The 27,085-nt window shown below is 42.8% G+C and overlaps 1 protein-coding gene across 2 annotated transcripts; it reads right to left on the bottom strand.

The window, feature by feature from the left end:
- Positions 1-1,666: 1,666 nt before the first annotated feature.
- Positions 1,667-27,085, bottom strand: LOC121571879. 2 transcript variants are annotated; one of them, XM_045222039.1, is made up of 6 exons: positions 27,002-27,085; positions 20,812-20,831; positions 20,578-20,692; positions 20,145-20,315; positions 17,083-17,151; positions 1,667-2,835 (listed from the first exon to the last, which is right to left on the bottom strand). In XM_045222039.1, exons 1-6 carry the CDS (start codon positions 27,002-27,004, stop codon positions 2,299-2,301), a joined length of 915 nt encoding a protein of 304 aa, XP_045077974.1. In that variant the 5' UTR covers positions 27,005-27,085; the 3' UTR covers positions 1,667-2,298. The 2 variants fall into 2 exon arrangements, with proteins under 2 accessions (XP_045077974.1, XP_045077973.1); XM_045222038.1 differs by lacking the exons at positions 17,083-17,151; positions 20,145-20,315; positions 20,578-20,692; positions 20,812-20,831; positions 27,002-27,085 and adding exons at positions 6,130-6,300; positions 6,564-6,672; positions 6,792-6,811; positions 7,158-7,215 and having other exon boundaries at positions 1,667-2,937.

Below are 27,085 nucleotides of genomic sequence, written 5' to 3'. Positions count from 1 at the left end.
CATTTTTTTTAAAAACATTTTCTCACTAGCGAACAAAACCCATCTGCACCCCTCAAACCCATGGGCCGGGATTCAAACAAAACAGCCAACATCGCACTGCAATTGACTTCATTGATGTTTTAGCCGACATCCGCTGTATTTACCCCAAATGCAATCTCCACAAACGTCATTGAAATTACCTTTACAAGTCAAGTGCAGTGCGACGTCAGCAGTGCATTGCGGTTTGTTTGAACCCCGGCCCATGTCTTTTAACAGAGGTATCTGTCCACTCCTGTTCCTTTCTCTCTGAGAGCTGAATGTCAGGAAGACATCTGAATCAATCACATTGTATCTCCTGTTCAGGTATTTTTATACAAATAAGGGACTGATATATTCTCTATTCATTGGAAATTAGAATAAAAGGCAACATTGCTATGAAAGAAAAGGCTGATCTGGAAATCAATATAACATCCTGTAATAATCCAGTGGCTCAAGTGCGGGTGTGATCACTGAGAAGGTGCTATGTATCCATTCTCTCTGTGTTGGCTGTGTCACTATTTATAGCCTGTCAGAGAGAGGTGGAGTAATCTGGGCTGTTCAGGAGCACCGTTAATCCCATGGGATGACGGAGTGACTCTGATGCTAACACACACACCCATGCACACGCCCGCACACACACCAAGACTGGTTTAATCTGTCTCACACTGCTCTGTGCTACAGCCACTTCAGCAGGTGCCTCTATCCTAAAAACCACTTACACTTAACACATATACTCAGTAAATGTAGCCAATGTGGGAATTGAACCTGAAACCTTGGTGTTGCCAGCTCCATTATTCATATTAATAACTGCTATTGATTTGTATTCGTGTGTGTTTGTCTGTGTGTGTGCGTCTCAGCGCTGGGACCTGTTCATGTGTCTGAAATACACATTTTACCATCATACCAGGTTACAGTGACTGTGCTAGAGGGATCTTGACCATGATAGTAGTGCCTAGTGTCTAGTCGTTTAAGGCTTATAGTGCACTACTTTTGACCAGAGCCAAAATGGCCCCCTAACATAACGTAATACTTTTGACCAGAGCCAAAATGGTCCCCTAACATAACGTATGACTTTTGACCACGGCCTATGCATCCAAAATGCCACCCTATTCCCTATACTTTTGAACAATGCCTTATCTGCCCTATTACATGTTAGGAATCCATTAGTGACGTGCAGCTGTGCAAGTCGTCAATTTTATTAAAAACTGCATTCAAATACTTTAACTCTCATAGCGTCCTGTTGGGTAAGGTGTCCATGCAATATCTTAAGGATAACACAGGCAGGCGGTAAAAAATCTAGTTTCCAGATGTAATAAAATATCTAACCTTTACCAGGAGTCTGCCAAGAACAAATCCAAGACACGTCGTATTAAAACAAATGATTTAACTAAAACCCAAACCTGTCCAAATTCCAATTGGGATATTGCCTGGGGTAATGGCCGTATGACAGGACTGACCGGAATGATGAGCTGGATATCAGACAAGTGTCCTGGTTCCTGGTTAAAGTGTGCTGTTAGATACATTGAGTGCACTTCCCTATTTAGCACTTTCCTGTTTGCTATTTCAATCCTCTCCACCCTTCCGTTTGCAAACTAAACAGTCACTAAAGCTCAAGTACACTCTGTGATAAAACAAGCACACACAAACACACAATGTAATCTCCTTTATTAGATTAATTCCTCACATATAAGTCAACCCAGACATTAATTCACACCAACGGTTGCAGTATTAGTAATTTTTTATAGATGAGTAAGATGTGCATCAATGATTACAGTAGAAGTAAAGTTTAAAATCAATTTAAAATTATCTATTTTTATGTAAAATGCTTTGACTAGAGTATTTAATTAAATACAGCAGACATTTGATGAATAATACAGCATCTCCATCGAGGTTTCCAACCAGGGATTTCTATACTTTTTTGCTTTGTGACCCATAAATTGTGGTGTTTTTTGAGTCACGACCCACCACATGGGTTGGTGTACAGAACATTTAGTTTTAAAGCTAATTTCCTGCAATTCTACACATTTTGCAATGGAGCTTAAATAAAATGTTTCAGTTTTAATGCAACATTTTCTGCAATTCTACGCATTTTGAAATGGCTAAAGCTGAGTTCTTATCCTAAAACATTCACTAATTTGGCAAAGTTTCAACGAAAACTGTCGGCCGCAAATCACATGTTGCTAGGGTGTTACAGTAAGAATGTGCATCTGTATATCTGTAAATTGTGTGCGTGCGTGCGTGCGTGCGTGTGTGCGTGTGTGTGTGCGCGCGCACATGCGTTTACCCGTCATCTCTGACAATCACCTGTGGAGTGTAATAGGAAGAATCCCAATCAAAATTTGACAATCGGAGGTTCGCTTCCAGGTGAGCTGTTACCTCCGCCATCACTTGCTCTCGCATTTCGTCCTCAACTCTTGCCACTTCTATCTCTTCCTCTTCATAGAGCAGTTTGCTCAAGCTCTCTGCCTCTGCGCAGTGCCCATGGGCCCACCTTTTCTTATCTGATTGCGCAGATGTCTTCAGACCAAAAAGATCAACACAGGATTTGCAAGGAGACATCTCCTCCCCACTCATCACATTGAAAGCCTGGCATTTGACACACTGTGGTAGTTGCATGGTGCCATCAAAGTTATTTCTCTTGTTCCTATCTGGCTTGTATGTCATCACGGCATTGGAAACACCATAGTGCCAGGTATGCAGACAGGACACAGCGATCATAATCTGTCCCGGTATCTTCCCCTTGCAAGACATGGATGCTCCATAGTAGCACTCTTCACTTTCAGAGATGCAGATGGTTGAGGAAGTGAACTTGTGTTCCTTAGAACTTGTGTTCCTTAGACTCCGATCCTGATTTCCGATTTCAGTGGCGATTTCCGACAGCTTCTGCTGTATTTCGTCTGGTCCAAACGAGGAGGCCACCTGGGAGTAGATGACAACAGACGTCAAACAAGATAAGGTCAGTGAGAAAAAGGCCCATAAACAGCAGGTAGAATCCAAATAGACAAAAAATGGTGGCCTGTATGTCGCAGAGAAACTTTAGTGAACTATTCATAAAATGATTTACAAAAATATATACAGATAGGAGCAGATCCATTTCTTAGCAAAAAGTAATCAATGTTACTTTTCACCCAACTCTTAACCTAATTTCAATGACATGGTGACATTTGCATATTGAACTTTCATCCCCTCAGGCCAGAGGCACAATGTATAAATTAATGGTTGGATCAGAATCGGCGTTAAAAATCAATGGCCAGTACGGAAAATTAAGTAAAACCACAAGTCCAAATCCCTACCTCCATCCATGGCTAATTTAGGAAAGGGGCAATTTTAGCTAGCTAGCTAGCCACCGGAGGACAACAACACAACGAGATGCAACAATTCAAGTTGTTTCTGTTAATAATGTACAGTGCCTTGCAAAAGTATTCATCCCCCTTGGCATTTTTCCTATTTTGTTGCATTACAACCTGTAATTTAAATTGATTTTTATTTGGATTTCATTTAATGGACATACACAAAATAGTCAAAATTGGTGAAGTGATATGAAAAAAATAACTTGTTTAAAATAATTCCTAAAAATAAAAGTGGTGTGTGCATATGTATTCACCCCCTTTGCAATGAAGCCGCTAAATAAGAGCTGGTGCATCCAATTACCTTCAGAAGTCACATAATTAGTTAAATAAAGTCTACCTGTGTGCAATCTAAGTGTCACATGATCTGTCACATGATCCCACTATATATACACCTGTTTTGAAAGGCCCCAGAGTCTGCAACACCACTAAGCAAGGGGAACCACCAAGCAATCGGCACCATGAAGACCAAGGAGCTCTCCAAACAGGATCCAGGCTCTGTCGTAGCCGGCCGCGACCGGGAGACCCATGGGGCGGCGCGCACAATTGGCCCAGCGTCGTCCAGGGTAGGGGAGGGAATGGCTGGCAGGGGATGTAGCTCAGTTGGTAGGGCATGGCGTTTGCAACGCCAGGGTTGTGGGTTCGATCAAATAATGTATGCACTAACTGTAAGTCGTTCTGGATAAGAGCGTCTGCTAAATGATTAAAATGTAAATGTAAAAGTGGGACAAAATTGTGGAGAAGTACAGATCAGGGTTGGGTTATAAAAAAATATCCTAAACTTTGAACATCCAATGGAGCACCATTAAATCCATTATAAAAAAATTGAAAGAATATGGCACCACAACAAACCTGCCAAGAGAGGGCCGCCCACCAAAACTCCCGGACCAGGCAAGGAGGGCATTAATCAGCTAGGCAACAAAGACTACAGTGGGGAAAAAAAGTATTTAGTAAGCCACCAATTGTGCAAGTTCTCCCACTTAAAAAGATGAGAGAGGCCTGTAATTTTCATCATAGGTACACGTCAACTATGACAGACAAATTGAGGAAAAAAAATCCAGACAATCACATTGTAGGATTTTTTATGAATTTATTTGCAAATTATGGTGGAAAATAAGTATTTGGTCACCTACAAACAAGCAAGATTTCTGGCTCTCACAGACCTGTAACTTATTCTTTAAGAGGCTCCTCTGTCCTCCACTCGTTACCTGTATTAATGGCACCTGTTTGAACTTGTTATCAGTATAAAAGACACCTGTCCACAACCTCAAACAGTCACACTCCAAACTCCACTATGGCCAAGACCAAAGAGCTGTCAAAGGACACCAGAAACAAAATTGTAGACCTGCACCAGGCTGGGAAGACTGAATCTGCAATAGGTAAGCAGCTTGGTTTGAAGAAATCAACTCTGGGAGCAATTATTAGGAAATGGAAGACATACAAGACCACTGATAATCTCCCTCGATCTGGGGTTCCACGCAAGATCTCACCCCCTCTGAAGTTTGCTAGAGTGCATTTGGATGATCCAGAAGAGGATTGGGAGAATGTCATATAGTCAGATGAAACCAAAATATAACTTTTTGGTAAAAACTCAACTCGTCGTGTTTGGAGGACAAAGAATGCTGAGTTGCATCCAAAGATCACCATACCTACTGTGAAGCATGGGGGTGGAAACATCATGCTTTGGGGCTGTTTTTCTGCAAAGGGACCAGGACGACTGATCCGTGTAAAGGAAAGAATGAATGGGGCCATGTATCGTGAGATTTTGAGTGAAAACCTCCTTCCATCAGCAACGTGGCTGGGTCTTTCAGCATGACAATGATCCCAAACACACCGCCCGGGCAACGAAGGAGTGGCTTCGTAAGAAGCATTTCAAGGTCCTGGAGTGGCCTAGCCAGTCTCCAGATCTCAACCCCATAGAAAATCTTTGGAGGGAGTTGAAAGTCCGTGTTGCCCAGCGACAGCCCCAAAACATCACTGTTCTAGAGGAGATCTGCATGGAGGAATGGGCCAAAATACCAGCAACAGTGTGTGAAAACCTTGTGAAGACTTACAGAAAACGTTTGACCTGTGTCATTGCCAACAAAGGGTATATAACAAAGTATTGAGAAACTTTTGTTATTGACCAAATACTTATTTTCCACCATAATTTGCAAATAAATTCATTAAAAATCCTACAATGTGATTTTCTGGATTTTTTTCCCTCATTTTGTCTGTCATAGTTGACATGTACCTATGATGAAAATTACAGGCCTCTCTCATCTTTTTAAGTGGGAGAACTTGCACAATTGGTGGCTGACTAAATACTTTTTTTCACCACTGTAGATGGCCTACACATAGAGAGACAGAGGGGTGCTGTTTCGCTCGCTGGGATGCTTTCTCCTGTGAGATATATTCAGCCTCTTGCGAATTGAAGGAACATTTTGAAACACAGAGAGACATTTACATTTTTGTCATTTAGCAGACTCTCTTATCCAGAGAGATTTACAGTAGTGAGTGCATAAATTATTTCGTACTGGTCCCCCGTGGGAATCTAACCCACAACGCTGGCGTTGTAAGAGCCATGCTCTACCAACTGCAAAAAAAAAATTGGAAGCCGGGCTTCCCTTGGCGTCCATGAATACGCGCCACTGGAAATTTGTTCTTGATTTCACATTGAATTCATGGTTAGTTGACAACTCAACAAAATGTAAATCAAACTAGACGTTGAACTGATGTCTGTGCCCAGTGGGTTAGTCAAGACCATCAGCAACACAACACTCACCATATCCAGCACACAGGAGAATGGAGTCCGTTTTGGCAGTTTCCTTTCGTAACTCTCAAACGGTCCTGGGAACTTCTCATTCATCATAATCTCATAGTCGTCACCAAGGATATCATTTGGGGTGTATTGGGGGTTATTAATCCTGCCTAAGAAGAAGATGCTTTGGAGCATCTTATAGACACAGGTTTGATATGAGAAGCACAAATAAAAAAGATGTTCTCTTTAGAAATGTAACCCTAATTTCTGGACAGCTTTATCTATCTATCCATCCATATTGGCTCCTCTGGAAGAACAATGGGTTTGATGGCACAATTAAACTGCCAAAAAAGGGGCTCTCTTAAGAAAGGGGCTCTAATAAGTTGCTTTTTACACAGGACAAGAAGAGAAACTATCCAACTTTAGACAATGACGCCTTCAAAGGGGTACATGCATACCTCATCCACAAATTGCTTTGGTCCTTTATGTAGTAGTTTAACCATTACACAGATGATCTTGAAGGCATTAGTCCTAAAACTGTCTTCAGTCTTCAAAAACTCCTCTGCCCTAAAATATTTTTGTCAGAGTCATGACACAATATTAATTTTCTCAATAAATAAGTGTGCAATCCTTTAATTTATTGAAATAACAAAAGAAGAGTTCATGGTTAATATGTTGAGGCTCACCTCTCTCGTAGTCTGGTATCCTATCATGGGAAAGATGACGTCATAACCATGTAATAGACTAAAACCACAATAACTACTACTGCTATTATGAAAAGGCATTAGAAGGTTAATACTTATTTGAAATTCGCCAAATGTACTTACCGAAAAAACTACGTTTTGAGAGTATAGGACAAAGACGGTAGACTAGGCCGAATCTTTGCATAGGAGTGTCTGTGCGCGCGTGCGTGCGCGTCACAACGCTCAAATGTATCTTTATATGTTTTGGCAAAATCGATAGATGAATAAAAGATAATGTGTGTTCAAATGTTCATGTTTTGTCATGTACCTTAATTTCTTCTCATAAGATGGAGTAAAAAGGCTACTCACCATTGTTTAGGAAGTTGCAAAATGAAAATGAAAGTAAATCGTCTAACGCATAACAGCCTAGTCCAGTGGTTCCCAACCAGGGGTACTAGGACCTCTGGTGGTACTTGGCCTATCCACAGGGGGAATTTTGAGAAGACTCATGAGACCATGGTCCAGGGTTCCCTGACTGGTTTTATTTGGCCCCCAACGTTTTTGTGTAGCTCAGTTGGTAGAGCATGGCGCTTGCAACGCCAGGGTTGTTGGTTCGATTCCCACGGGGGGCCAGTATGAAAAAAAATATATGCACTCACTAACTGTAAGTCGCTCTGGATAAGAGCGTCTGCTAAACGACTAAAATGTAAATGTAATAGATATTTTTCTTTTTTTATTTGTTTTGTAATTATACTTTTTATATACACTACCATTCAAATGTTTGGGGTCACTTAGAAATGCCCTTGTTTTCGAAAGAAAAGCAATTTTGTTGTACATTAAAATAACATCAAATTGATCAGAAATACAGTGTAGACATTGTTAATGTTGTTAATGGCTATCTCAACGTCAACAGTGAAGAGGCGACTCTTCTAGTGAAGATGCTGACCTTCTAGGCAGAGTTGCAAAGAAAAAGCCATATCTCATACTGCCCATCTTAATCTTTTCTTTTTATTGGCCAGTCTGAGATATGGCTTTCTCTTTGCAACTCTGCCTAGAAGGTCAGTATCCCGGAGTCGCCTCTTCACTGTTGACGTTGAGACTGGTGTTTTGCGGGTACTATTTAATGAAGCTGCTAGTTGAGGACCTGTGAGTCGTCTGTTTCTCAAACAAGACACTCTAATGTATTTGTCCTCTTGCTCAGTTGTGCACCGGGGCCTCCCACTCCGTTTTCTATTCTGGTTAGAGACAGTTTGCGCTGTTCTGTGAAGGGAGTAGTACACAGCATTTCTTGGCAATTTCTCGCATGAAATAGCCTTCATTTCTCAGAACAAGAATAGACTGACGAGTTTCAGAAGAAAGTTCTTTGTTTCTGGCCATTTTGAGCATGTTATCAAACCCACAATTGCTGATGCTCCAGATACTCAACTAGTCTCAAGAAGGCCAGTGTTATTGCTTCTTTAATCAGCACAACCGTTTTCAGCTGTGCTAACATAATTGCAAAAGTGTTTTCTAACGATCAATTAGCCTTTTAAAATGATAAACTTGGATTAGCAAACACAACGTGCCATTGGAACACAGGACTGATGGTTGCTGATAATGGGCCACTGTACGCCTACAGTGGGGAGAACAAGTATTTGATACACTGCCAATTTTGCTGGTTTTCCTACTTACAAAGCATGTAGAGGTCTGTAATTTTTATCATAGGTACACTTCAACTGTGAGAGACGGAATCTAAAACAAAAATCCAGAAAATCACATTGTATGATTTTTTAATAATTAATTTGCATTTTATTGCATGACATAAGTATTTGATCACCTACCAACCAGTAAGAATTCCGGCTCTCACAGACCTGTTAGTTTTTCTTTAAGAAGCCCTCCTGTTCTCCACTCATTAACTGTATTAACTGCACCTGTTTGAACTCGTTACCTGTATAAAAGACACCTGTCCACACACTCAATCAAACAGACTCCAACCTCTCCACAATGGCCAAGACCAGAGAGCTGTGTAAGGACATCAGGGATAAAATTGTAGACCTGCAAAAGGCTGGGATGGGCTACAGGACAATAGGCAAGCAGCTTGGTGAGAAGGCAACAACTGTTGGCGCAATTATTAGAAAATGGAAGAAGTTCAAGATGACGGTCAATCAACCTTGGTCTGGGGCTCCATGCAAGATCTCACCTCGTGGGGCATCAATAATCATGAGGAAGGTGAGGGATCAGCCCAGAACTACACGGCAGGACCTGGTCAATGACCTGAAGAGAGCTGGGACCACAGTCTCAAAGAAAACCATTAGTAATACACTACGCCGTCGTGGATTAAAATCCTGCAGCGCACGCAAGGTCCACCTTCTCAAGCCAACGCATGTCCAGGCCCGTCTGAAGTTTGCCAATGACCATCTGGATGATCCAGAGGAGGAATTGGAGAAGGTCATGTGGTCTGATGAGACAAAAATAGAGCTTTTTGGTCTAAACTCCACTCGCCGTGTTTGGAGGAAGAAGAAGGATGAGTACAACCCCAAGAACACCATCCCAACCGTGAAGCATGGAGGTGGAAACATCATTCTTTGGGGATGCTTTTCTGCAAAGGGGACAGGACGACTGCACCGTATTGAGGGGAGGATGGATGGGGCCATGTATCACGAGATCTTGGCCAACAACCTCCTTCCCTCAGTAAGAGCATTGAAGATGGGTCGTGGCTGGGTCTTCCAGCATGACAACGACCCGAAACACACAGCCAGGGCAACTAAGGAGTGGCTCCGTAAGAAGCATCTCAAGGTCCTGGAGTGGCCTAGCCAGTCTCCAGACCTGAACCCAATAGAACATCTTTGGAGGGAGCTGAAAGTCCGTATTGCCCAGTGACAGCCCCGAAACCTGAAGGATCTGGAGAAGGTCTGTATGGAGGAGTGGGCCAAAATCCCTGCTGCAGTGTGTGCAAACCTGGTCAAGACCTACAGGAAACGTATGATCTCTGTAATTGCAAACAAAGGTTTCTTTACCAAATATTAAGGTCTGCTTTTCTGATGTATCAAATACTTATGTCATGCAATAAAATTCAAATTAAGTACTTAAAAATCATACAATGTGATTTTCTGGATTTTTGTTTTAGATTCCGTCTCTCACAATTGAAGTGTACCTATGATAAAAATTACAGACCTCTACATGCTTTGTAAGTAGGAAAACCTGCAAAATCGGCAGTGTATCAAATACTTGTTCTCCCCACTGTATGTAGATATTCCATTAAAAATAAGCCGTTCCCAGCTACAATAGCCATTTACAGATTTAACAATGTCTACACTGTATTTCTGATCAATTTGATGTTATTTTAATGGACAAAACAATTGCTTTTCTTTCGAAAACAAGGACATTTCTAAGTGACCCCAATCTTTTGAACAGTAGTGTATATATTGTGGCACATCAGGGGGTTGGGTCAAGACATTTACACAGATCAGACATGGACATTGTATGAGTAGCTCAGTTTCAAGGGTGTTTATTAATAAACTAATCAAAAGCAAAGGATAGGATAGGCTAGGACAGGTCTCCCCCATGAGACTCTCTCCAGCATACCATCTCCAACTACACAGAGGTTACCTTCCGTCCTCTCCCGTGTGCTGCCCTCCTGGCAGCTTTATGGGCCTTCCACAGCTGGTGAGCAATCTGCCCTTAATTACTCACCAGCTCCCAATTAGTCCTGTCCGGGGAGCCCGTAGAGACCTGGCACGTCCAGCAGATGGATCCACCGCCTTGTGATGTATACTCCATCTGTTACCAGGCCACGACGAGTCTCCCCCTGGTGGCTGACCTGCCCTAGTCCCGTATCACATGCATTCATCTGGACCACCATCGGCACCTGGAAATCGGGCGTTACGAGAATCGGATGGGAGCACAGCGCTTACTTCAGACGGCTGAACGCCGCTTCTGTCTCGTCCATCCATTTCACTGTTTTCGGGAGGCGGGCCCTGGTTAGATCGGTGAGGGGGGAAGCTATAGCTGCAAAGTTGGGGATAAACCGGCTATAGTATCCTGCCAGTCCCAGGAAGGACTTGACCTGTGTCTTGGTGCGTGGAACAGGCCAGTCATGTACCGCGTGAACCTTCCTCTCCTGGGGCTTGATGTTCCCCCGTCCGATCAAATACCCCAGGAACTCCAGCTCCTCAAACACTAGCTTGCATTTCTTGGGGTTTGCGGTCAACCCGGCTTGTCTGAGCGTGTCCAGCACCGTCTGGAGGCGCGTCAGGTGCTCCTCCCAACCTTGGCTGTGGATGATGATATCATCCAGATAGGCCGCTGCGTACTGCTGGTGGGGTCGAAGCACTCTGTTCATCAGTCGCTGGAATGTGGGCGGGGCTCCGTGGAGACCGAACAGGAGCACCTGGTACTGGTACAGACCGTCTGGTGTCGAGAACGCTGTCTTCTCCCGGGAGGAGGCTGCCAATGGTACCTGCCAATATCTTTTGGTCAGGTCAAGGGTACTGATGTACCGGGCCTTTCCCAATTGGTCGATTAGCTCGTCCACCCTCGGCATGGGGTAGGCGTTGAACACGCTTATGTCGTTCACCCCCCGGAAATCATTACAGAAGCGGAGGCTACCATCCGGTTTGGGCACCAACACGATGGGGCTGCACCATGCACTGCGGGACTCTTCAACGACCCCCATCCTCAGCATAGCCTCCACTTCTTGTTTCACGGCCTTCCGTCGGGCCTCCGGAATTCGATACGGCCTCTTTCTTACCATTTCCCCGGGCCGGGTATGGATGTGGTGTTCAATGAGGGTCGTGCGGCCCGGCTTCTCGAAGAACACCGCCGTGTTCCGATCGACCAGCTCCCGGAGCTCTTGCTTCTGGGCCGGGTCGAGGTCCTCACTGCTCGGGACCACCACTGGTACCGTTGGCGTCCGGGGTCCCGACCATAACACGGCCAAGGCTGTCCTCTCGTGCCACTTCTTCAACAGGTTCACGTGGTAAATCTGTTGAGGTTTCCGTCTCCCCGGTTGCCGTACGCGGTAGTTGACAGGTCCCAGTTTCTCAACCACCTCGTATGGTCCGTGCCATGTTGCCAGGAACTTACTTTCGGCCAGGAACTTACTTTCGGCCGTGGGGATCAATACCAACACCTGGAATTCTCCCACCTGGAATTCTCTGGGCTGGGCTCCCCGATTGTAGACCTGGGCTTGGACGCGTTGGGCCTTCTCCATATGTTCCCTCACGACTGGCCATATTGCTGTCATTCGCTCCTGCATCGTCTCCACGTGCTCTACCATGCTGCGTAAGGGGGTCGGTTGGGCTTCCCACACCTCCTTCGCGGGGTCCAGGAGGCCCCGTGGCCTCCTCCCGTAGAGGAGTTCAAACGGGGAAAACCCAGTGGAGGATTGGGGTACTTTTCGGATTGAGAACATTAGGTGAGATAGTAGCTGGTCCAAGTTCTTCCCGTCCCCGCTCGATGACCTTCCGCAGCATCTGTTTGAGCGTTTTGTTAAAGCGCTCGACGAGCCCATTCGTCTGCGGGTGAAAAACGGAGGTCCGGATCTGCATGAGGGCACACAACTCTTTCATGAGGAGGGACATAAACTCTGTACCTTGGTCGGTCAGGATCTCGTTCGGGATGCCCACCCGGCTAAAGACGTGGAACAGCTCCCGGGCGATTCCCTTGGATACCGCCGCCCGTAGGGGAATGGCCTCGGGATACCGGGTGGCATAGTCTACTATTACCAAGATGTACCTGTATCCTCGTCTGAGCTGGATGAAGCTGAATGCTCATTCTCAACCTCCTCTTCCTCCGTTCTATCTTCTCCTCTTGTCCTTCTCCTCTTTCTACTCCTACTCTTCCTCTTTTCTGCGTGAGAAATCCCAGCCTACTGATTGGATTAGCGTTGCGTGGGACAGGACTGAGAGGCACGGCTGAGCGTGCCATTGCCATGCTATTGGGAAAGGTGACCGCTGGGTGGGTCCGCTCCGGAAATCCTCTCCAACCTTTTCATTCCTACTCTGTTCGGCTCCATCTGATCCCATCAGAACATTTAGAAAACCCTTACCATTCCCTGGAATCAGCCGGAAAGTTCAGAGTGTTGATAACAGGCCGGAGGGAAGAGGAGGAGAAGTCTCACATAGGTCCCCGGAAAACCTGCCCCCTGCACTGTCACTTTAGACTGTTGAGTTACAACTGGAGTCTTTCAGGCTATGTTCCAATGTCCACACTAATATTGCACTTAGAACGTATGTCCAAGACATTGTTACACTCTTAGTAGTGTGCTAGTATGTGGGTATTGGAATGGAACCTCATCACGGCCAGACTGTATTTTATTAATGTCAATCAGCGTTCTCCAAGTCAGTTGTAAGCTTCTTACTGCACAGTCAGCATGATGCTGTGTTTAAATACTATTTGAAATAATTTCAAATACATTATCTGTGCTTGATTGGGCTTGCCTCACTTAATAGACCAATAGAACAGTCTCAAAACTGCAAACCCCACCCATCTGGCACTCCAGGCAGGCTAGAGCAAACACCCAAAGTATTTGAAAGATTTCAAATAGTATTTGAACACCGGTCAGACCAATAGGTGTGAGAGGGCATTAATTCTCAGAACACAGGGACCCATTTTAAAGCACTTCCCAACATGTATTGTATTTATCTTCATTAAAATAATGACTTGAAATGTAGGATTGGTAGGCAGTGCAGCAGCCACAGTTAAATGAGTCTCCTCGCCTTAAAGTGTGCATTGTGAGCTGTGTGTGTGTATGAGATCATGATATTATAATTCACATAATACATTTCAGATAGATGTTCCAAACCCTGGAAACAAGGGTCCAGTAAGAAGGTTTCTGTGAGTATTGGGACCCGTCCTGTCCCGTTCTGTCCTATCCTATCCTGTCCAGTCCCATCCCGGCCCAGCCCGTCCAGTCCTGTCCTTCTCAGTCGTCCTAGCATGAGACAGCAGAGCTGTTGGCCTAGCAGAAAATCATCAAGGAAGAATGGGAGAAAATCACCAAATCCAGATGTGCAAAACTGATGGAGACATACTCGAGACTAGTCAAAGCTGTAATCGCTGCCAATGGTGCTTCTACAAGTATTCACACCCTTGAGTCTATACTTGATGTAAATCAGGTATTTCTGTATTTCATTTTAAATTAGCAACAAATTCTAAAAACATGTTTTCACTTTGTAATTATGGGGTATTGTGTGTAGATGTGTGAGAAAAATAATATATTTAATTTATATTTTGAATTTATATTTTGAATTCAGGCTGTAATACAACAAAATTGTGGAATTAGTCAAGGGGTGTGAATACTTTCTGAAGGCACTGTATAGGTCTCTCGCTCTCTTTCTTTCTCTCTCGCTTTCTCAATCTTTGCCTCTTAATCACTGTGTTATAATGCAATCCTTCACAGAAGTCCAATCATATGGATATGCATGTATAATATAAAGACAGTATTGAATATCTATTTGACAGAATGTGAAACTATGGACAAGATGTAGATCTAACACTGTATCTAGGTTACAGGGCACTATGAGTGCGTTCCAAATGGCATGCTATTCCCTCTATAGTGCATGACAAAAGGGAATAGGGTGCCATTTGGGACACTGCCTAGTGCCTATGTATTGGGCTTCATGCTTTTGCTCATCACTCTCAAATGAAGATGAAGATTTATTTGGTCCTTTTTTCATTATTTGATTTATTGTGTATATTGACTCTGTTGTATATTTTTCTTATTTTCATCACAAAATTACCTTTTGTACATAAAAAATAATATACCAGAACATATACAGTATTAAATTAAGCTATCAAACTTTTGGCATGCATTGAATTATACAGTATGTATAAGCTGACTGTCTCAGAGAATGTTGAAACTGTCTTAAGGACTTTAGATGCTGTCAAAGTCAGCAATGCACCTTTTAAAGGCAATTTCCCGATGTTCGCAGAGATCACATTCATGGTAACCGCTGTGGATGTTGGCACAAGGTGAATTACCTTTAAAAGTAAAGTGCAATGTGCCTGTCGACAACATGCCTTTGATTGAATCCCGGCCATTCAGCTTTCCTTACACTAAATGGTGAGAACATATTGCTTACATGTACCTATCCAGTTTTTCTGATCTATGTCTACAACATAAAATGGCATGAGAAATTGTCTAGGGCTAGGGATTAGACTGAAACAGAACCAGCTAGGTGTGTCTCTCTCGTAGGATTTATCAAATCAAAAATGATTTCAGGGTTGGCCCAGCATTTCTGCCAGTGTGGCAAACCCTAGCTGAACGTTTTGCATGTGTTCAGGTAGTATCTCCTTGTTACACTTTGTTATAACATGTTTTTTAAAAACATTTTCTCACTAGCGAACAAAACCCATCTGCACCCCTCAAACCCATGGGCCGGGATTCAAACAAAACAGCCAACATCGCACTGCAATTGACTTCATTGATGTTTTAGCCGACATCCGCTGTATTTACCCCAAATGCAATCTCCACAAACGTCATTGAAATTACCTTTACAAGTCAAGTGCAGTGCGACGTCAGCAATGCATTGCGGTTTGTTTGAACCCCGGCCCATGTCTTTTAACAGAGGTATCTGTCCACTCCTGTTCCTTTCTCTCTGAGAGCTGAATGTCAGGAAGACATCTGAATCAATCACATTGTATCTCCTGTTCAGGTATTTTTATACAAATAAGGGACTGATATATTCTCTATTCATTGGAAATTAGAATAAAAGGCAACATCGCTATGAAACAAAAGGCTGATCTGGTAATCAATATAACATCCTGTAATAATCTGGTGGCTCAAGTGCGGGTGTGATCACTGAGAAGGTGCTATGTATCCATTCTCTCTGTGTTGGCTGTGTCACTATTTATAGCCTGTCAGAGAGAGGTGGAGTAATCTGGGCTGTTCAGGAGCACCGTTATTGCCTGGGGTAATGGCCGTATGACAGGACTGACCGGAATGATGACCTGGATATCAGACAAGTGTCCTGGTTCCTGGTTAAAGTGTGCTGTTAGATACATTGAGTGCACTTCCCTATTTAGCACTTTCCTGTTTGCTATTTCAATCCTCTCCACCCTTCCGTTTGCAAACTAAACAGTCACTAAAGCTCAAGTACACTCTGTGATCAAACAAGCACACACAAACACACAATGTAATCTCCTTTATTAGATTAATTCCTCACATATAAGTCAATCCAGACATTAATTCACACCAACGGTTGCAGTATTAGTAATTTTTTATAGATGAGTAAGATGTGCATCAATGATTACAGTAGAAGTAAAGTTTAAAATCAATTTAAAATTATATTTTTTTATGTAAAATGCTTTGACTAGAGTATTTAATTAAATACAGCAGACATTTGATGAATAATACAGCATCTCCATCGAGGTTTCCAACCAGGGATTTCTATACTTTTTTGCTTTGTGACCCATAAATTGTGGTGTTTTTTGAGTCACGACCCACCACATGGGTTGGTGTAGAGAACATTTAGTTTTAAAGCTAATTTCCTGCAATTCTACACATTTTGCAATGGAGCTTAAATAAAATGTTTCAGTTTTAATGCAACATTTTCTGCAATTCTACGCATTTTGAAATGGCTAAAGCTGTGTTCTTATCCTAAAACATTCACTGCTTTGGCAAAGTTTCAACGGTAACTGTCGGCCGCAAATCACGTTGCTAGGGTGTTACAGTAAGAATGTGCATCTGTATATCTGTAAATTGTGTGCGTGCGTGCGTGCGTGCGTGTGTGCGTGTGTGTGCGTGCGTGTGTGCGCGCGCACATGCGTTTACCCGTCATCTCTGACAATCTACTGTGGAGTGTAATAGGAAGAATCCCAATCAAACTTTGACAATCGGAGGTTCGCTTCCAGGTGAGTTTTTACCTCCTTCATCACTTGCTCTCGCATTTTGTGCTCAACTGGTGCCACTTCTATCTCAATCTCTTTATAGAGCAGTTTGCTCAAGCTCTCTGCCTCTGCGCAGTGCACATAGATCCACCTCTGAGTTTTCTTATTTGATTGCGCAGATGTCTTCAGACCAAAAAGATCAACACAGGAGTCGCAAGGAGACATCACCTCCCTACTAATCACATTGAAAGCCCGGCATTTGACATACTGTGGTAGTTGCATGGTGCCATCAAAGTTATTTCTCTTTTTCTTATCTGGCTTGTATGTCATCACGGCATTGGATACACCATAGTGCCAGGTACACAGACAGGACACAGCGATCATAATCTGTCCCTGTTTCCTCCCCTTTGCAAGACATGGATGCTCCATAGTAGCACTCTTCACTTTCAGAGATGCAGATGGTTGAGGAAGTGAACTTGTGTACCCCTAACATGTCAGTGGCGATTTCCGACAGCTTCTGCTGTATTTCGTCTGGTCCAAACAAGGAGACCACCTGGGAGTAGATGACAACAGACGTCAAACAAGATAAGGTCAGTGAGAAAAAGGCCCATATACAGCAGGTAGAATCCAAATAGACAAAAAATGGTGGCCTGTATGTCGCAGAGAAACTTTAGTGAACTATTCATAAAATGATTTACAAAAATATATACAGATAGGAGCAGATCAATATCTTAGCAAAAAGTAATCAATGTTACTTTTCACCCAACTCTTAACCTCATTTCAATGACATGGTGACATTTGCATATTGAACTTTCATCCCCTCAGGCCAGAGGCACAACAATGTATAAATTAATGGTTGGATCAGAATCTACGTTATAATCATTGGCCAGTACGGAAAATTAAGTAAAACCACAAGTCCAAATCCCTATCTCCATCCATGGCTAATTTAGGAAAGGGGCAATTTTAGCTAGCTAGCTAGCCACCGGAGGACAACAACACAACGAGATGCAACAATTCAAGTTGTTTCTGTTAATGATGTACAGTGCCTTGCAAAAGTATTCATCCCCCTTGGCATTTTTCCTATTTTGTTGCATTACAACCTGTAATTTAAATTGATTTTTATTTGGATTTCATTTAATGAACATACACAAAATAGTCAAAATTGGTGAAGTGAAATGAAAAAAATAACTTGTTTAAAATAATTCCTAAAAATAAAAGTGGTGTGTGCATATGTATTCACCCCCTTTGCAATGAAGCCCCTAAATAAGAGCTGGTACAACCAATTACCTTCAGAAGTCACATAATTAGTTAAATAAAGTCTACCTGTGTGCAATCTAAGTGTTACATGATCTGTCACATGATCCCACTATATATACACCTGTTCTGAAAGGCCCCAGAGTCTGCAACACCACTAAGCAAGGGGAACCACCAAGCAATCGGCACCATGAAGACCAAGGAGCTCTCCAAACAGGGACAACATTGTGGAGAAGTACACATCAGGGTTGGGTTATAAAAAAATATCCTAAACTTTGAACATCCCACGGAGCACCATTAAATCCATTATAAAAAAATTGAAAGATTATGGCACCACAACAAACCTGCCAAGAGAGGGCCGCCCACCAAAACTCCCGGACCAGGCAAGGAGGGCATTAATGAGCTAGGCAACAAAGACAGCATACTGCTAAAGCAACACTCCGACAGTATCAGATACAGTGGGGGGAAAAAGTATTTAGTAAGCCACCAATTGTGCAAGTTCTCCCACTTAAAAAGATGAGAGAGGCCTGTAATTTTCATCATAGGTACACGTCAACTATGACAGACAAATTGAGAAAATAAAATCCAGACAATCACATTGTAGGATTTTTAATGAATTTATTTGCAAATTATGGTGGAAAATAAGTATTTGGTCACCTACAAACAAGCAAGATTTCTGGCTCTCACAGACCTGTAACTTCTTCTTTAAGAGGCTCCTCTGTCCTCCACTCGTTACCTGTATTAATGGCACCTGTTTGAACTTGTTATCAGTATAAAAGACACCTGTCCACAACCTCAAACAGTCACACTCCAAACTCCACTATGGCCAAGACCAAAGAGCTGTCAAAGGACACCAGAAACAAAATTGTAGACCTGCACCAGGCTGGGAAGACTGAATCTGCAATAGGTAAGCAGCTTGGTTTGAAGAAATCAACTGTGGGAGCAATTATTAGGAATGGAAGACATACAAGACCACTGATGATCTCCCTCGATCTGGGGTTCCACGCAAGATCTCACCCCCTCTGAAGTTTGCTAGAGTGCATTTGGATGATCCAGAAGAGGATTGGGAGAATGTCATATGGTCAGATGAAACCAAAATATAACTTTTTGGTAAAAACTCAACTTGTCGTGTTTGGAGGACAAAGAATGCTGAGTTGCATCCAAAGATCACCATACCTACTGTGAAGCATGGGGGTGGAAACATCATGCTTTGGGGCTGTTTTTCTGCAAAGGGACCAGGACGACTGATCCGTGTACAGGAAAGAATGAATGGGGCCATGTATCGTGAGATTTTGAGTGAAAACCTCCTTCCATCAGCAACGTGGCTGGGTCTTTCAGCATGACAATGATCCCAAACACACCGCCCGGGCAACGAAGGAGTGGCTTCGTAAGAAGCATTTCAAAGTCCTGGAGTGGCCTAGCCAGTCTCCAGATCTCAACCCCATAGAAAATCTTTGGAGGGAGTTGAAAGTCCGTGTTGCCCAGCGACAGCCCCAAAACATCACTGTTCTAGAGGAGATCTGCATGGAGGAATGGGCCAAAATACCAGCAACAGTGTGTGAAAACCTTGTGAAGACTTACAGAAAACGTTTGACCTGTGTCATTGCCAACAAAGGGTATATAACAAAGTATTGAGAAACTTTTGTTATTGACCAAATACTTATTTTCCACCATAATTTGCAAATAAATTCATTAAAAATCCTACAATGTGATTTTCTGGATTTTTTCCCCCTCATTTTGTCTGTCATAGTTGACATGTACCTATGATGAAAATTACAGGCCTCTCTCATCTTTTTAAGTGGGAGAACTTGCACAATTGGTGGCTGACTAAATACTTTTTTTCACCACTGTAGATGGCCTACACATAGAGAGACAGAGGGGTGCTGTTTCGCTCGCTTGGATGCTTTCTCCTGTGAGATACATTCAGCCTCTTGCGAATTGAAGGAACATTTTGAAACACAGAGAGACATTTACATTTTTGTCATTTAGCAGACTCTCTTATCCAGAGAGATTTACAGTAGTGAATGCATAAATTATTTCGTACTGGTCCCCCGTGGGAATCTAACCCACAACGCTGGCGTTGTAAGCGCCATGCTCTACCAACTGCTAAAAAAAATGTGGAAGCCGGGCTTCCCTTCGCGTCCATGAATACGCGCCACTGGACATTTGTTCTTGATTTCACATTGAATTCATGGTTAGTTGACAACTCAACAAAATGTAAATCAAACTAGACGTTGAACTGATGTCTGTGCCCAGTGGGTTAGTCAAGACCATCAGCAACACAACACTCACCATATCCAGCACACAGGAGAATGGAGTCCGTTTTGGCAGTTTCCTTTCGTAACTCTTAAACGGTCCTTTGAACTCCTCCTCCATCTTACGCACATAGTCTTCACCAAGGATATCATTTGGGGTGTATTGGGGGGTATTAATCCTGCCTAAGAAGAAGATGCTTTGGAGCATCTTATAGACACAGGTTTGATATGAGAAGCACAAATAAAAAAGATGTTCTCTTTAGAAATGTAACCCTAATTTCTGGACAGCTTTATCTATCTATCCATCCATATTGGCTCCTCTGGAAGAACAATGGGTTTGATGGCACAATTAAACTGCCAAAAAAGGGGCTCTCTTAAGAAAGGGGCTCTAATAAGTTGCTTTTACACAGGACAAGAAGAGAAACTATCCAACTTTAGACAATGACGCCTTCAAAGGGGTACATGCATACCTCATCCACATATTCCTTTGGTGCGTCTTCATAATTTGATAGTTCAACCATTACACTGATGATCTTGAAGGCATTAGTCCTAAAACTGTCTTCAGTCTTCAAAAACTCCTCTGCCCTAAAATATTTTTGTCAGAGTCATGACACAATATTAATTTTCTCAATGAATAAGTGTGCAATACTTTCATTTATTGAAATAACAAAAGAAGAGTTCATGGTTAATATGTTGAGGCTCACCTCTCTCGTAGTGCGGTCTCCTGTCATGGGAAAGATGACGTCATAACCATTTAATAGACTAAAACCACAATAACTACTACTGCTATTATGAAAAGGCATTAGAAGGTTAATACTTATTTGAAATTCGCCAAATGTACTTACCGAAAAAACTACGTTTTTGAGAGTATAGGACAAAGACGGTAGACTAGGCCGAATCTTTTTTTTTTTTTTTTTTTTTTTTTTTTTTATATACTTTGTTTATTGAATTTTCAGTACCAGCATTTAGTGAATAATTGCACTTGAAAGTTATTTGGTATGAATATGGAACAACAATTTGAAGACAACGATACAGCAAAACATGGAGAGACAGACATGAAAGAAAAAATAGACATTAAGTACATAAATAAGATAAAACACAAAAAAAAAAAAAAAAAAAAAAAAGGAAGAATATCTGTTTTGATCCAGTTGTTATAGGTCAGCTAGCACAGTTATTACCGTCCTTAACATCCGAGATGTCGTATATGTACATACCAGGCTTCTTACATCACCAATATATAGATATACATCACTCTGGAACTGCAGGGAAATGTATTCTTTTGACATAAGAAAAGAAGGGAGCCCACTTTGCATAAAATTTGTCTACAGACCCATTGAGTGTCTGTTTTATTTTCTCCAACTTTATGCAATTCAAAATAGATTTAATCCAAAGAGCATGAGAAGGGGCTGCAGAGGATTTCCATCTAAGTAAAATTAATCGTCTCGCTAACAACGTGACAAAGGCAATTACATCCTTATTCATTTTGGTCAATTGTATTGTGGGTAAGGAAACTCCAAATAATGCAATGAGAGGGTCTGGCTCGATCTGTGTGCCGCTTAATTCTGAGAGTGTGTTAAAGATGTCTTTCCAGAAACCAACCAGAGATGGGCAGCACCAAAACATGTGCACATGATTAGCAGGGGACTGGTTACATCGAACACAATTAGGGTTCACATCCTTGTAAATTTTTGATAGTCTTGCTTTGGTCCAGTGGGCCCTATGAATGAGTTTGCATTGGATGAGGCCGTGTCGAGCGCAAATAGAAGAGCTATGTACCCTTTTGAGTGCCTCTTCCCATAGTTCATCAGATATTTCCTCACCCAGTTCCTCCTCCCAAGAGGATTTGATATTGTTTAATGAGATGGCTTGTAGTGAGCAAATTTGACTATAGATTATTGACATTGTGCCTTTCTGATTAGGAAGAGGGGTGAGAAATGTGTCGAACTGTGTTCCACTAGAAAGGTTGGGGAATCCTGGATCTATGCTGCGGATGTAACTCCGGACTTGTAAGAATCTAAAAAAATGATGTCTGGGGAGACCAAATTTAGCTGATAGTTGTTGAAACGTACTAAATGTATTGTTAGTATACAGATCTCTGAATCTTTTAATACCGAGATTAGACCATGTTGAGAAAGCACCATCAATCATAGATGGGGGAAAAGCTGGGTTTGAGGCTACCGGAGCCAAGGAAGAGGTTGTTTGAAACCCAAAGTGGCGCCTAAATTGATTCCAGATCTTCAATGTTGTTTTGACACATGTATTGTTGGTGAAGGAGGAGTAAGGGCCTGTAATAGAGGAGTGAGCGAGGGAAGACAGTGATGCCGGTGTAGACGAGGCAGCCTCCATCTCCAGCCAAGTTGGGGGTGGGAATATTACTCTGCTCTGCAACCAGTACTGAATGATCCTAAGGTTAGCGGCCCAATAATAGAATCTGAAATCTGGTAGAGCTAGACCGCCGTCTGGTTTGGGCCTCTGCAAGAGCTGTTTTCGCATCCTAGGAGGCTTTTTGTCCCATATAAAGGGTAGAATTAGGCCGTCGATCTTTTTGAAAAATGTATTGGGTAGAAATATTGGAAGGCACTGATAGAGGTATAAGAATTTAGGGAGAGTATTCATTTTAATAGAGTTAATTCTAGCAACTAAGGAGAGGTGTAGCAAAGACCACCGTTCCAAATCGTCCTTAGTACGGGTTAAGAGAGGAGCAAAGTTGGCTTGAAAAAGGTTTTCAAACCTAATTGTGACATGTACCCCGAGATAAATAAAACTGCTGTGTGCTATTTTAAATGGCAAGTTATGTAAAGGGGATTTTTTTGCAGCCATGTTAAGTGGCATCAATTCACTTTTACTGAGATTTAGTTTATACCCTGATATGTGACCGAAGGATGCGAAAGTGGCAAGGGCAGCAGGGACAGAGACAGAAAGATTGGATGTGTATATTAATAAATCATCTGCATATAAAGACAGTTTGTGTTCGTGCCCGTATCTGACTATGCCTTTGATGAGGGGGTTGGAGCGAAGTGCTATTGCAAGTGGCTCTATGGCGAGGGCAAACAGTAAGGGACTTAAAGGGCAACCCTGACGTGTCGATCTTTGCAGAGGGAAGCGATCTGATTGAGTGTTATTAGTCCTGACAGAGGCTTGGGGGATGAGTACAGAAGTTTTATCCAGGTCATGAATTTGGAGCCAAAGCCAAATTTATTTAGAGTGTAAAAGGTATTTCCATTCCACCCGATCAAACGCTTTCTCCGCGTCCAGGGATATAATGGCTTCAGAGGTATTGTTGACAGAAGGATTGTATATAATATTAAATAATCTTCGGAGATTGAAGAATGAGTGTCTATTTTTATAAATCCTGTTTGATCCGGAGAGATAATTGATGGGAGGACTGTTTCTAGCCGCGTTGCCAGAATTTTGGCTAGAATTTTATAGTCCACATTTAGCAGGCTAATTGGACGGTATGATGCACAGTCAAGAGGGTCTTTGTTTTTTTTAAGAATAACACAAATGGTTGCTTGAGTGAGAGTATGTGGGAGAGCACCATTTACAAATGCATCATTGTACATTTCAATTAGAATAGGGGCTATTTTGGTGATAAACTTTTTATAAAACTCTGTCGGGTAGCCATCAGGCCCTGGGCTTCTCCCAGATTGAAGGGATTTGACAGCGTTAGACAGTTCTTCAACAGTGATCGGCTGCTCTAATTTTTTTACCAAATCCCGGCCGACCGAAGGCACAGATAGTGAGTGGAAGAAATTATCCAATTCCAGTGTATCCGCTTTACTTTCAGAGGTATATAGAGACTGGTAAAATCTCTTGAACTCCTCATTGATCCCCCCAGGATCTAATGATATCCCAGATGATGTACGAATTTTTGTAATCTGAGATGATGATGATTGTTGACGTAACTTGTGAGCTAATAATTTACTGGCTTTCTCTCCTTGTTCATAGTAAGTGCTCCTAGACTTGACAAGCATTTCAGTAACCTGGTCTGTTAATAGTGTGTCAAATTCTGCTTGCAGAGTTAAACGTTCCTTATAAATATCTGGGGATGGTGAAACGGCATAAATGTCATCTAATTGGGCAATACAGCGTGTTAGCATAGATAGCCTATTCCTTTTCAATTTGTTCTCATGTGCGGTGTAGGAGATAATTTCACCTCTGATATAAGCTTTCAAAGTTTCCCAGAGAGTAGACGCAGAGATGTTTGGGGTTCTATTTGTAATCATGAAAAAGTCGATTTGACTCAAAACAAAGTTGACAAAGTGTTCATTACTGAGCAGTTGGGTTTTTAGTCGCCAAGGCGGTCGCTGATTGTCAACATTTTGAAAAGCTACTTCCATAGTAACAGGGGCGTGGTCAGATACAACAATTGGGTTATATGAACATGAAGTTATGGAGTGGAGGAGCCGGTCATCAACAAGGAAGTAGTCTATGCGCGTAAAAGTGTGGTGGACCGATGAGAAAAAAGAGTATGCTTTCCCAGCTGGATTAACCATTCTCCAAGGATCTGAGACTGCGAATTCAGACATAAAGGTTCGAACAACTCTAGCTGAGGTTGATAGGGTGGTAGGTTTAGTGGAGGATCGATCCAATTGTGGGTCTAACCAACAGTTAAAGTCACCTCCTAAAATCAACATATGGGTGGACATATCTGGGAGTGTAGAGAAAACCGATTTGAAAAAATCACCGTTGTCCCAATTAGGAGCATAGATATTAACAAGAAGAACCTTTGTATTGAGCAGCCTACCACTGACAATTATATATCTACCATGGGGATCTGCGATCACCTTAGAACATGTAAAAGGTACCGATCTGTGAAGTAAAATAGCCACCCCTCTCGCCTTACTCTGAAATGAGGAATGGAACACCTGACCCACCCATCTGCACCTAAGACTTGAGTGTTGTGATACCTTCAGATGAGTTTCTTGGAGAAAGATGATGTGAGCTTTCAAATGATGAAGATGGTGTAGTACCTTACTACGTTTAACTGGGTTATTTATGCCCCTGCAGTTCCAAGTAAGAAAATTAAAGCCATTCCCTCCAGCAGTATGGGCTACACTAGGCTGAGTCATATCTTAAGAGAGAGAGAGGATGTGTAAAGGACAAGGTACAATGTAAACTGAAGATCTTAGTTGAACCTAAAAGCGCAAATGTAAAAAACAAAGACAAACGAAGAGGCACAAAAACATATACAAACTATATACATGAACAAACCCTTCCCTCACACCCGCCCTTGCCGAAGCATCTCCCCAAATGAGATGCAAGCAAAACCCTAAATACGAAGAAAGTTTAGAGCTAAGCATGATAACTCTTACTCTGTGCTACCTAAGATTAGTGACCATTTAACTAGAGTAAGCCAAACATGAATAGAATGGTCCCCAATAGAGTCTAAGGAAAACTATCCTCGATTAAGAGAGGTTTAACCTCGACGCAGATGGTAAATAATCAGACTGAAACAGCCATGCAGACCCCCCAGATATTGGCATTAGAGGCGGCAAACCTGGGCTGGAAATAAAAAGATAAAGAAGAGAATGACATTCATATGTCGATGAACCCAGCAGAGATGGCTTCGTTAGTCACCCATTCGGCCTGCTAACTAGCCTGCTAGGAAGACCAGCTAGCCAACCATTTGTTACAAACCATGCGGTACAACAGCCGCTTTCACGTTCTTGTTGATGAAATCTGCCGCTATAGCCGGGTCCTCGAATCTGTGCATGGAACCGTCCGGTAAAGTCAGTCTCAAAACCGCAGGGTAGATGAGGCCGAACTTCACGCCCGGGCAGGTGTGTAGTTGGCGTTTCACAGCTCCAAAGCTAGCCCGCCTCTTAGCCACAGCTGTTGTGTAGTCCGCAAATATCGAGACTCTTTTACCCTTATGTAGAAGAGGGGATGCTTCTCCCGATCTTCTCAGTATGTCGTTGCGGACGTGAAAGAAATGCACCCTGATGACAAATGGTCGTGGGGGGTTCTCCATCCCTGGGTCGGCTACGCAGAGTGCGGTGAGCCCGGTCTAGCAATGGCTTCTCCTCTAGCCCGAGCAGCTCCTGAAGTAGCTGGGCCATGTACTCCGTGGGTCTTGGGCCCTCCACTCCCTCCGGTATTCCCAGTAGACGAATGTTGTTCCTCCGCATTCTACTTTCCATATCTTCGCATCTATTATCGAGGAATGCCACCCTAGTTGTCAATGAGCCGACGCTAGCCTCTAGCTCGCTAATGCGAGTGCCGTGGTCTGTAGCCCTCGCTCCAAATCCGATAAAGTCACCCCATGTGCGTCGAGCTTATTCTGTATACTCTCGATAGATTTTTTAAGCTCGTCTTTGATCGTTGATATCTCTGACCTGAGGTTGGTAGAGAGACAGTCAATTTTTCCGAAAATGTCGGCTTTGAGGGTGCCTATCACGGATTGTGGCATCTCCACAGTCAGTGTTTCCGTGGGGCCGGCATTGGTAGCGTTCGGTGGCGGGGGTGAGTCGGGAGAAGTTGCAGGCTTGTTGCGGCCTGCTCTTGCAGACTCTGTTTTTGGTCGGGTTGATGTCATTACGAATTTAAATTTATTAAACTTGAACTGAGTTGTTTATGGGTCTCTTCAGACGCCTGGGCAAACAGAAATGTATGCAGTTTTGCAAAGTTAAATATATAAATTTGGTCACTAACTCAGGAGCGATAGGGAGACGCGTGCTACATCCTTGGCTTCCAACAGCGCCCCCCCGACTAGGCCGAATCTTTGCATAGGAGTGTCTGTGCGCGCGTGCGTGCGCGTCACAACGCTCAAATTTATCTTTATATGTTTTGGCAAAATCGATAGATGAATAAAAGATAATGTGTGTTCAAATGTTCATGTTTTGTCATGTACCTTAATTTCTTCTCATAATATGGAGTAAAAAGGCTACTCACCATTGTTTAGGAAGTTGCAAAATGAAAATGAAAGTAAATCGTCTAACGCATAACAGCCTAGTCCAGTGGTTCCCAACCAGGGGT

The sequence above is a fragment of the Coregonus clupeaformis genome, chromosome 8 (genome assembly GCF_020615455.1).
Source record: "Coregonus clupeaformis isolate EN_2021a chromosome 8, ASM2061545v1, whole genome shotgun sequence".
Classification (NCBI taxonomy): Eukaryota; Metazoa; Chordata; class Actinopteri; order Salmoniformes; family Salmonidae; genus Coregonus; species Coregonus clupeaformis.
Note: the sequence above shows the minus strand (reverse complement) of the source record. Positions and strands in the feature narration are given on the sequence as shown.

Coding starts and splice junctions, on each gene's coding strand:
- LOC121571879 (XM_045222038.1), bottom strand. Junction 6,673..6,791: donor GATACCAGACTACGAGAGAG/GTGAGCCTCAAC, acceptor AAAATATTTTAG/GGCAGAGGAGTTTTTGAAGA. Junction 2,938..6,129: donor TCTCCTGTGTGCTGGATATG/GTGAGTGTTGTG, acceptor ATCTACTCCCAG/GTGGCCTCCTCGTTTGGACC.